This window comes from Dreissena polymorpha, chromosome 3 (assembly GCF_020536995.1).
Source record: "Dreissena polymorpha isolate Duluth1 chromosome 3, UMN_Dpol_1.0, whole genome shotgun sequence".
NCBI classification, from domain to species: domain Eukaryota; kingdom Metazoa; phylum Mollusca; class Bivalvia; order Myida; family Dreissenidae; genus Dreissena; species Dreissena polymorpha.
Window position 1 is genome coordinate 147,265,751 of NC_068357.1, and position 12,938 is coordinate 147,278,688.

At 32.6% G+C, this 12,938-nt stretch overlaps 1 protein-coding gene across 2 annotated transcripts in view; it reads left to right on the forward strand.

The window, feature by feature from the left end:
- The window catches only part of LOC127871890 (uncharacterized), a 21,440-nt gene extending 11,959 nt beyond the window's left edge, over positions 1-9,481 (forward strand). For both annotated transcript variants that reach the window (XM_052415155.1, XM_052415156.1), the window contains exons 2-6: positions 3,039-3,347; positions 3,650-3,679; positions 4,497-4,523; positions 5,349-5,375; positions 6,355-9,481. In XM_052415155.1, coding sequence (XP_052271115.1) covers positions 3,039-3,347; positions 3,650-3,679; positions 4,497-4,523; positions 5,349-5,375; positions 6,355-6,458 — 497 coding nt within the window. In that variant the 3' untranslated portion in view covers positions 6,459-9,481. The remainder of the gene's footprint in view (positions 1-3,038; positions 3,348-3,649; positions 3,680-4,496; positions 4,524-5,348; positions 5,376-6,354) is intronic.
- The last annotated feature ends 3,457 nt before the right edge of the window (positions 9,482-12,938 follow it).

A 12,938-nucleotide genomic window follows, 5' to 3' on the forward strand; every position in this document is an offset into this window, starting at 1 on the left:
GTTAAAGATAAATGTGAAAATAATTCGATATGCCTGATGAGTACAGTCTATATGACCATACATTTTCCAGTTTTCGAGTCACCCAATAGATGGATTTTCGCGTAGTACACGAGCTTAAACAATTCTATTACATTATTTGTAGCGGAACGAATGATCTAAAAAGCATGTATAATTATGAAGGTACTTAGACCATTTACTTATAATATACTAGATAGCATGTCATGAAACATCACTCTGCTAGAACTGCAACTTGAAGATAAATATCAGCAGCGATGCAGGTCCGAAATTCTAGTGGAACTTTTTGTTTTGGCTCAATGTCAGTAAATTAAAAACATTAGCAACAATGGAACTGGTGGTCGATTAAATCACACGATAGTGGTGTCAAAGTTGTGTATACCTGTCGTTGTTATTACTATAAACACAACACATTCTGCATATGAACTTGGATATACGTGACATAATTATATGTTACAGGATAAGCGAGTCGAAGTTAATGAATGTTACCTTTTATTCGTTTCTTTCCACAAATGACGCATACAAGATTTCATAACATATCTAAATTTAATATCTAAATTTAAAGCATTAGTATGCGACACTTAAATTACAACAATTGATATTTTCGTTAAAGGGGCCTTTTAACAGATTTTGCCATGTATTGAAGTTTGTCATTAACTGCTTTATATTGATAAATGTAAACATTAGATCTTAAAAACGTCAGTAAAAAAAATAAAGAAAGAAAAAACAAAGTAACCCTCGACTAGGCTCGAACCACTGACCCCTGAAGCAAAAGTCTATCGCTTAGACCACTTGGCCATCCGTGCTTGTAAAATGAGTGATGTATTGTATACTTTATATAAGCAATCCTCGTAGTATCACAAAATATAACGATATAGAGGATATTTGTTGGATTCGGTGGATTATCGATTTTAATTCACGAGTGATCATAGAAAATAATATTTTCACGAGTGGCGCAGCCACGAGTGAAAATATATATTTTATATGATCACGAGTGAATTAAAATCGATAATCCATCGAATCCAACAAATTTTCTTTTTATTTTATGCTTTATTTCACAGTTTATATACATTGTTAGAGAGTTTAACTAAAGAATTTCGTTGGGAACATGACGTCATTTCGTCAAAAAAATGACGTCATTTAACATAAACAGTGAAAATTATCGATAATTTTCACTGATAATTTTCATTGTTTGAAACAGTGAAATTATCAGTTTTAATTCACTGATATTTCTCTATAAACCACCGGAAAGCATAAAATAAAACAACATAACAACAGATATCTCCAAATTATTCAATCGTTTCGCGTTGCAAAGCTTTATAATTTTAAGGGTTTTTTAATCGTCAAAAGATGCAAATAATTGATATTTTAGAGAATGGTAACTGTTCAGTATTACTGTTTCTTAAAAATATCATAACTACAAAGAAAATTTGCGAATAGGAAACATTTTTTTTTAAATGTTGTCAATTTACCAAAACGTGAAAAGAACCCTTTAATAACTTTGTGTTTTGATGTTTCACTTAGTCAGCTCAAAATGATTTTACTGAGATGAGGTTTAAATGTAATTAAGCATGATTGTTTGTATTGTTTCGGCTTTTTTCATTTTTTTTTATATTTTCAAAACAATATGTGACAATCATGAAGACACATGTATACCGCATTATTAACTCACAATCGCTTTTCTCATCAGTATTTTCAAGTATATACCTGTTAGTCTACTTTATTAATTAATGCGCAGTTTTTATGCAAGAAACGACAGCTTTGTATTTGCATCTTATTCACCAAGTTTAGTGTTACTTTACGTAGGATTTTATGAAGAACAAATGTGTATTTGCCGCTTTATCTAGAGGCCTGCTATAATTAAAATTAAACACAATCGTGTTAATCAACATGATCCGTTGTATTTTCATCTCTCGGAATCTCAAGTTACCACCAAAAAACAAGTTCATTATGATTTAAAAAATGTACTTATAATATTAATTGTATAAATTGATAGTAATGATATTTTTGAAAACAAACAACGCCATTTGGTTATATTTCACATGTGTATGTAATTACGTTATGCATAGATTCCCAATGTGTCGCGCTTGACAATTCAAATTGATTCGTACTTCACAATGTTTGGTAAGAATAGCAATAATATACATAAATGCATTTCAGGTAGAAGATAAAACTCGGTTATCAGAGTGCCAAATTTGTTGAAAGTCTCTGTTATCCGAAGTGTCATATATCGGGAATCAAAGTATCCGCAACTTCATGAATACCACCTATTAAAACATGCTCTATCTTCGTTTATATTTCATTGGATACTATCAATATTTCAGTATTTGAAGCACGTTGATTACTCTACATGCTGGAATAGCAAACAATTTCTCGCAATATTTCCAAATAGTTTTATTGTGTTGAAATGTTAACTGTTCACCCCGTTTATGCTGTTTTTCGACCGAACTTTCTATATTTGGGGCACAAACCTACCATTTACCGTGATATTTTTTCTTCCCAATATAAAGGGATACACCATTTATCAACTCTACCATGTGCTAGTCCCAAAAAGTAATCTTTAGGACATAACTTTTGAAAAAAAGAGGAACTTATCTCTCGCGCGTGGCTTTTGTTGTTCTCTGTTTTCGAAGTGCCATCTGTTATCGAAGTATCCGCATAACCAGCGTGTAGTTAGTAACGATTATATCTTGTGATAAAATGGTAAGCATTGACTTTCATACCGTATATCAAATGATTCGTGTGATCGTTTCTGACTGTGCTTTTTTATTGTTATGTAACTTTACAATTAACAAGTAATGTTTCGAACTCACGAATATTTACATCGAAAACAAAACTTACTTAAGAAAATTAAGAGGGGGTCGATTTTTTGACGTGCATTCTTAGGTTTGAGAAAAAAGACCATGTATCACTTAACATGGAGGAAACTGCATCGAGGATCTGAATAACAACTTTCATCCACCCCGAGTACCGGTAGTAGAAATACGTTAGTACCTTCTACATATATACTTATGTTATTCCAGCTGAATGTCAACGGGGAGAAATTGGACAGAGAAATGTGATGCTGCAGTTTGATTTTAAATGGAGAATGAATGAAACAAAATACATACAATGCTACAAATCAGACATTATTATTGGTCGTTGTAACGGGATAACTATTTTAGACTGTTCAGTCGAACTCAAGCATGTCGGAGTGTACTATATTTCATCAAATACAGATTTATCAAGTGTTAGCCTCTTAATAGCAACGTTTAACGTATCATATTCTGGCGACTACAGCTGTTCGAAGGTGGACAACCAAGATGAAAAAAAAATGTGCATCATAGAAAAAGGTAAAGGCATTTGCGTATTCCAATAGGTGATTTATTATGTAGCTGATGTACTTGATAGTATATACACAATGGCATACATAATGACGGTATCACATAATGAATATGATTGGGTAAACATCAACATAATGTAAAATGCTTGAATGGAAGCTCAAATTCATTTTGGTCAGATTCTATAATTGTAAAAAAAATATTTTATAGTTATCATTATAATATATATATAAAACATGAATAATTATTAATAGTTTTGCTCTGTATTTTTTAAGCATTAGAACATCAACTTGTAGAGGTTAATCATTTTACAGTTGCTACTAGCGGTCCAGAGGCAACAAAAGGTATATCATTAAATGTTTTTTCGGCAGCAGTAAGGCATTTTAGTTAGACAGCTTAAAGTTATAAACATAATACCCATTAAGTTGAATACTAATTAATATATGATAATCTCATTTAACTAAAGTCTCTTCTCTTCGTGAAGTATTTGAAAAGTCCTATCTACGTAGCCTTAAATATTCGTTATTCGTTTGTTATCCATTTATTTAATGCAATATGATGAAAAACAATCACCGAGGAAAGTATATAGTTATGATACGTATCATGTCACTTGTTATCATAGCAAACCTTAACCAAAAGACAACAAAATATGAGTATAATTAAATGTTAAATATACAGTCAACAAGACCCATCAATATTTAATTGAAACATATTGAAATCTTAAAACGCATTACCTGTTTATCAACATCCAGGGCATAGAAATGCAGCATAAAAACATGGGACTAACAAGCAAAAGCCTAAATTAATGAGAACACTTGGTTGTTTCCAACGCATGCATTCGTGAAAATATTTATTTTCCCACTTATCTATGAAAAATGATTCACGGTCAAACCCCGAAAGAAAACAAATATCCCCCATTGTAAGTATCGAGCGCAAGCTTCCTATAACTTTTAAAGTAAACATAATGTTTCAATACATTATTTTATTTAACGTTCGAATGGAAGCCCGAAATCATTTTATTCAGCATCTATATTTGTCCAAGAATTATATTTTATTTTTATTATTATAATTCTAGTAAAAGCAACAATAATAATTAATAGTTGTGCTCTAGACTGTTAAAAACATTTACAAATTAACTGGTGTAGGTTTTTCATTTTACAGCGCCTGCTAGCGGATCAGAGGCGACAGGTATAAGTTTTGTTTTCTTCGTTAGCAGTAAGGCTTTTTAGGTAGTCAGCTTAATGTTATAAACATAATACATGTGCAATACGCATCAAGTTGAATACTAATTAATATATGATAATCTCATTTAACTAAAGTATCTTCTCTTCGTGAAGTATTTGAAAAGTCCTGTCTACGTAGCCTTAAATATTCGTTAGTCGTTTGTTATCCATTTATTTAATGCAATATGATGAAAAACAATTACCGAGGAAAGTATATAGTTATGATGCGTATCATGTCACTTGTTATCATAGCAAATCTTTACACACAAAAAAAACAACAAAATATTAATAGAATTAAATGTTAAATATACAGTCAACAAGACCCATCAATATTTAATTGAAACATATTGAAATCTTAAAACGCATTACCTGTTTATCAGCATTCAGGGCATAGAAATGCAGCATGAAAACATGGGACTAACAAGCAAAAGCCTGAAACAAAAAAAACACTTGATTCATTCCAACACATGCATTCGTGAAAATATTTATTATCCCACTTAATTAGGAAAAATAATTCACGGTAACCCCGAAAAAAAAAACAAATATTCCAATTGTAAGTATCGAGCGCTAGCTTACTATAACTTTTAAAGTGAACATTATGTTTCAATACATATATAAAACGTTCGAATGGAAGCCCGAATTCATTTTATTCAGCTTCTATATTTGTACAAGAATTATATTTTATATTTATTATTATAATATTAGTAAAACAATAATAATAATTTATAGTTGTGCTCTAGATTGTTTTAAACATTTACAGATTAACTGGTGTAGGTTTTTCATTTTACAGCGCAGGCTAGCGGATCAGAGGCGACAGGTAGCTATACGTTTTGTTTTCTTCGTAAGAAATAAGGCATTTTAGTTAGACAGCTTTATGTAACAAACATAATACCTGCTCAATACCCATTAAGTTGAATACTAATTAATATATGATAATCTCATTTAACTAAAGTCTCTTCTCTTCGTGAAGTATTTGAAAAGTCCTATCTACGTATATAGTTATGATGCGTATCCTGTCACTTCTTATCATAGCAAATCTTTACACACGAACACACACACACGCACGCACGCACGCACGCACGCACGCACGCACGCACGCACGCACGCACGCACACACACACACACACACACACACACACACACACACACACACACACACACACACACACACACACACACACACACACACACACACACACACATATTAATAGAATTAAATGTTAAATATACAGTCAACAAGACCCATCAATATTTAATTGAAACATATTGAAATCTTAAAACGCATTAACTGTTTATTAACAGCCAGTTTATAAAAACGCAGCATGAAAACATGGGCCTAAAAAGCAAAAGCATTTAATAACAAGAACACTTGCATATTTTCAACGCATGCATTCGTGAAAATATTTATTATCCCACCTTACTAGGATAATAATGCATGGTCTAATCCCGAAAGCAAACAAATATCCCCCACTGTAAGTATCGACATTTAAAGTGAACGTTATGTTTCAATACATTTATAAAAATCACAATACCAAAAAGGATTGACCCCGTTTAATCAGTTGCACACTTTGAGGGAGATTATAGCTTTAAATGTTACATTCCAAATATGAATTCTTTCTTTTTTACAACTTAAAGCGTATCTAACTTAATTACCAACTTGTGATATATTTTTTATTTGACAAGATATTATCACAAATAAATTTGAGTTTAACATTATTTTATTCCTTTTTAATGGTTACTGAAAGCAATGTATTATGACCAAAAATGTACATTTAATTAATTGTTCTTTACTTCAGATTTCGGAGATTGGAAAATAGTCGGCATCGTCTTTGTAAATATCATGAGTTCGGCTTTCGGTGGATTCAGACACGAACGTTTGTTTCAGTGCATAATAATTTAGTTTTACAGTGATTTATATGTGTGGATTAAAATATATATCATGGATATATCAAAATAACAAGTGGGTTCAACGTGAATTAAATTAATAGTGCTGAATTACACCTTACTAGTAGAATAAACCATATTTTTCATTTGTTTTCTTTGTGTTGGACGATATAAGGTTTATTAATCAGGACGTTATTTCACGTCAATAAAACGGATTGACAACTGCTCACTGTCTAGTGTCTGCCAGATCGTCGCGCATGGGTTCAACACATGTTTATACTATCGCTGCAAAAAAGGATAGTAAACGCAAACGTTTACCGTTATATGAAAGCCGTGGTCAATTAATCAATTAATTCCGAGAGGAAATAAAAATCGCGAAAAATCACCGAAACGATAGAAAAGTAGTTCTACGGACCAAACTGAAAAAAGGATTAAAGTAGCAGCGTCAAGCCTCCAATAAAAAGATGATGTAACTGTAAGTGATATTCTATCACAAACACACTCACTTCTTTACCCCTCAAGAAAGTGACAATAACCTGCCTGTTTTCGTTACAGAACTAACGTCTCACACATCAAATACAATGGCCGAATCTTCTCCCGACCATGAAAATTTTGAAAAATACGCACGAGAACAATTACATTTTCTCAGGATCTCGGTCTCAAACTTCTTGAAAAACTAAACATTATACCAAAGCGCCTTGTTGAATATGAAGTCAGAATGGAGCGCAATGAAAGCATGTACAAAGAACAAAGGAAATCTTAAGATTTTGCCCATAATGAAGTTACTTACATAAAGACTACACGTAAAAAAATGAGAGCGCAGTGTGAATCCCTACGCTCCTTTTGCACTGGCATACACAATACATGTACAGTAAAATTACCATTACCGGATCATTACCCAAAGCGGATCACTTTGATGTTCAAGACTGCGTATCGCGATAAATAGTTGACATTTTTAGATGATATTTTGCACACAGCATCTTCAAGGCCTGTTATTTAAAACGCATTGATTGAGTCGTAATCGGAGCTACTCTTTGTCAAACATTTTGGTATGTTTTGCTGACATGTATATACGACTTTTTTGACTTCCGTCTCGTTTCCAAATCGAGGTTCAACTTTTTTCGCGGCCACATGCTATCACTAGATCTGTTGGAAAGTAAGAAGTTTAAGCATTAATTTAAAGGCCATTTAGTAGTCTTTCAGCCTGCTAAAGTCCATGTCAGTTTTGATTCTTGTTTAAGATTTTGCAATGAAAATGAAATGAAGAATTAAGGCAATAACTGATCAAGCGTGATAATATGCGTATTGATAATATATTATATTAAAATATATGCAAATAGTGTTGATTCCTACAATAAATGATCTCAATCAAATGGTTTTGATAAGATATGATTAAAAAATTTACATGGTTTATAAGATTCCCATATCTATTTGATCTTTTTCGGATTTTCATCAGATAATTCGCACAAAAACACCGTGCGTAAAGTGTGGATACAATATCACATATAGAAAACAATTAATAACAAAACATTAACATAATTTATAACTGTATATGTAACTTGGTCATTGTAAAGAACACATTTCATGTTTCGACAGTTCAAATAGCGTGTTTGTTGCCCCCCCCCCCCCCCCCTGAGTGGTTTCAGTCACGTGATCCATTATGGCTACAACTGATCCGTTAATGCATGCGAAAAAAAAGTATCACAAATACATTTTGCCTACGTTTAAAAATAAGGCTATGTGTTGAATCAGTAAGCCACAAGGTAATATTTAATAAAACTCGTGTAAAAGAAGTCTAAAAACATTTATTGCTTTTCACCAGAACAACTTAATTACGCTACTGATCCGGTAATGGTAATTTGACTGTACTTAAAGGTGTTTTGACCTGTACCATGTACATGGTTTCCACTGCTTTTTAATTGTATTTAACTTCATTCAGTAAAACTGCAGTTGTGAACAAAATACCCTGGTAATCTTTTTTTCTTTGTGTATTAAGTTAAAACTCAAACAATATTTGGGTAAATTTGTGCGAAATCTAGGTATGGCCACTAACACGATACACAACACGCGTGACCTACTCGTTATCGGTCGGATCCGATTAATGAATTATATCTTCAGGTTTAAAGACACACCTTCGCATTTGTAAAACTCTTGCAAGATATGTACATTTCCCGTAAGGAAATTCATTTCTGCGTTGAATAAGACAGAGTTCGTGAAAATCGCTGCACACTTGATGAAGTTATGGCTGTCCAAAGCCCTTTTCGGGTGATTTTGAGTTGAATACATTGTTATATATATTTGATAGTGATTGTTTTAAAGAAAAGTTGATTTTTCGTTATAATTTGATTATTTGTCATTCAAAATGATGTTTTCACTTATTAATATCATAGCCACACGCTAACCACCTGTGATTTTCTTGTGTGCAATTCTGTTGTTTTTGTTTAAAAATTAATTCTAAAAAATGAATCAGTCGATTCATATTTTTTTTAAAGAAGAAATGTTGCTATCAAAGTTAATCAGTAAATCAGTATTATATATATTGAGAGAAATATATTCAACAGTTTTCTCATTATTTTACTCAATTGTTAAAGGGACCGTCAACCGCGATTGACGAAAAAAGAAAAGTTCTAAAACACCGTATTTTTTTTACAGTTATTAGTTTATATTGATTAAAATATCACGACAGGTATATTACATTTCTTGAAAAAAGTTCTTATTCTCAGTATATTCGGTAATAAAATTTCGCGATGTGAAATCGAAAGTACATCGCGAAAATAGGGGACATAACGATATACACACTATAAATAACGCAAGTAGATTAATCATTTTATAAAAACAATATATACAATTCACTACCATTGCACAATTTGCATTCCTGGGTTTACCACGTGACGATGATGATCAATCTACTTTCGTTATTTGTAGTTAAATGGTAGTTACCTGGTACCTGTACCCAGTAAAATTTATTACCAAATATACTGAAAATATGAAAACTTAACAGCTTTTTTCAAGTAATGTTATATACCTCTCGTGATATTTTAATCAATATAAACTTATTATTGTAAAAAATACGGTATTTTAGAACTTTTCTTTTTTCGTCAATCGCGGTTGACGGTTTCTTTAATGTTAGTAACTTATTTGTGATTTTTTTTAATGCTGAAATATGCTTGTTGTTTAAGTCGAATAAAAAATAAACAATGATTTTATTTCATTTTTTTTTGTATCCACAACAGATGGTTCTAGCTAAATACCAAAATTATCAAATTCTAGGTATAACACAATTTTCACTAAAACTGCAGAATACGTCCTTAAAGTGATATTATGGGCATCTAACAGTTTATAAGTGTCTATCGCAATCGTTGTTTATTTTTGGTGTTTTCACTTAATATACACTTATATTTGTTAATGCAGCATCAATTTACTAAAACAATATCCCGGAAAGAGAAAAATAATGCATTTGAATATCAACAGTACTTTCGTTTGAAAACTGATCACGCATGTTCTATGTGAACCTAATTTTAGTTTTAGTGCAGGTTCGTTTATACGACACAAAGACACAATTTTGTTTTACGGATCATTTCGGCTTACCGGATTGGGTGAGTCACGTAAGATATCGAATATAAAATATATTTTTTTATACACAACTGGTAGCAAGATGAGTTGCAGATAATTGGTCAGTAACCACATTTTAACTTACTCTGTTGACCTGTTAATTCTTTTCAGCTCATCTCCACAGTGAGAAATGCCCATAATATAACTTTAAGCACGCGGTCTGTTAAAATTGCACCAATCGGTGACTGTACTTTATGTTCAACAGGTAAGAAATGTCAAGGGTGTCTACAAAAACAATCAGTTGTTTAATCGCGTTTTATGAATTGGAGATTTATGACCGTAAAGAAAAAATTGAATTAAAATGAAAATGCATGTTATGATGAAAAATTACAAAAAATTTGGAGTAATGCCTTTAACGTAATTGTTTATTACTGCAGCATTCAAACTATACACATTTTCCAAAAAAGAAATCTTTAAACACAATTCAAAAATAGGGGAACACGATGCATACTGTAGCATAATACAAAGTCTCAGAAAAAATCTTCGTGGTGATATTTCCAAAAAATGTGATAAAGGAACTTATATACAGACAATTGCGCGTTATCAAAATTCACTTTCGCCTGATTTTTAGAAAATAAGTTGAAATTATTGTATTCAATCTAATCTTGAATTCATTGTCGATTCGTTTTTATAATTAAATATGAAGGTGCTCTATTCGCAAACTTCAGATTCCATGGGAAATACCCGTTTCCCGATTTGACGCCAACCACATCAAATCTTTAAATAGATTCATATCCCAGTTCTGTATATAAATGGCGGACGTTTGTGTTTATAAAATTCTTAAGCACATGTATCGTCAGAATTGTTTAGGATTTTCTTTAAAAAAGAAATACTCTTTGTTTGAAGCGAAATGAAAGATCGTGTATTATAGCTCTTGTACCTTTATTAGACAACACTTATGGTTGTGGTAATACATATACTTGCTTTTGACACGATCATTTTTTATTTCAGCGTTAGCCATTTGACATATTAAATCTATTAAAAAACATCTGTGTCAAAACACATACCAGTATGTCACAAAACGTTCGTCTTTTTGAAAGTGTAACAACTTTCTAAAAGTAGAATAGTTTTTTTTTGCTTTTGCATTGACAAACCTTTATCTGAATTATCATCATTATTACAAAGAAATATTTTCTGAATTTGTGTGGAAATGGGCATATTTTAATGCATGTTTATAATAGTATTTATTTTCCATTGATGTTATATAAAAATGCTGACTGAATAGACTGAATAAAGCAGAATTGAAACCTCCAAGAGGGCATGATCGTTTTTTTAGTTTTGCGGTATACATTACCCCGGACTCCCCCCCCCCCCCCCCCCCCTGAATCGATGCAAGTTGCATTGAACAAGATATTATTGAGACCGCACAAATAAGAATTTTGTTTGATGTTCTGAATAAGTACAAAAGTAGGTCAATTTTAAGGTCAAAATGAAGAAAAGAGGATGTGTTAAGAGTATTTATTGATAATATCCATGCAAGAATCAAAGCTTTTTAGCAAACGGTATTGGTGTTAGACCATCAAAGCTTTGTAGCAAACGGTTTTGATGTTAGACCATCAAAGTTTTGTAGCAAACGGTATTGCTGTTAGGTCATCAAAGCTGTGTAGCAAACGGTATTGATGTTAGACCATCAAAGCTTTGTAGCAAACGGTATTGCTGTTTGACCATCAAAGCTTTGTAGCAAACGGTATTGATGTTAGACCATCAAAGCTTTTAAGCAAACGGTATTGATGTTAGACCATCAAAGTTTTGTAGCAAACTGTATTGCTGTTAGACCATCAAAGCTGTGTAGCAAACGGTATTGCTGTTAGACCATCAAAGCTTTGTAGCAAACGATATTGGTGTTAGACCATCAAAGCTTTGTAGCAAACGGTATTGCTGTTAGACAATCAAAGCTTTGTAGCAAACGATATTGCTGTTAGACCATCAAAGCTTTGTAGCAAACGGTATTGCTGTTAGACCATCAAAGCTTTGTAGCAAACGGTATTGCTGTTAGACCATCAAAGCTTTGTAGCAAACGGTATTGATGTTAGACCATCAAAGCTTTGTAGCAAACGGTATTGATGTTAGACCATCAAAGCTGTGTAGCAAACGGTATTGATGTTAGGTCATCAAAGCTTTGTAGCAAACGGTATTGCTGTTAGACCATCAAAGCTTTGTAGCAAACGGTATTGATGTTAGACCATCAAAGCTTTTTAGCAAACGGTATTGATGTTAGACCATCAAAGTTTTGTAGCAAACGGTATTGCTGTTAGACCATCAAAGTTGTGTAGCAAACGGTATTGCTGTTAGACCATCAAAGCTTTGTAGCAAACGATATTGGTGTTAGACCATCAAAGCTTTGTAGCAAATGGTATTGCTGTTAGACCATCAAAGCTTTTAAGCAAACGGTATTGCTGTTAGGCCATTAAAGCTTTGTAGCAAACGATATTGGTGTTAGACCATCTAAACTTTGTAGCAAACGGCATTGATGTAAGACCATCAAAGTTTTGTAGCAAACGGTATTGCTGTTAGACCATCCAAGCTGTGTAGCAAACGGTATTGATGTTAGACCATCAAAGCTTTGTAGCAAACGGTATTGCTGTTAGACCATCAAAGCTTTGTAGCAAACTTTTTTGCTGTTAGACCATCAAAGCTTTTTAGCACACGGTACTGCTGTTAGACGAAACGCGTCATTTTGGGTAAACCAAGAGTTTGGACCGTCTGAATTAGTCTATGCAAGTATCAAAGCTTTGTAGGAAGCATTATTGATGTTCCACGAAACGCGTCATTTTGTGTTAACCAATTACGGGCGGACAGAAAAATGACAGAACAATCGCTGTTTGTCGACCGTCATCAGTATTTGTCTTGGCATAAAAACACACACAAACAAACACACTGCATG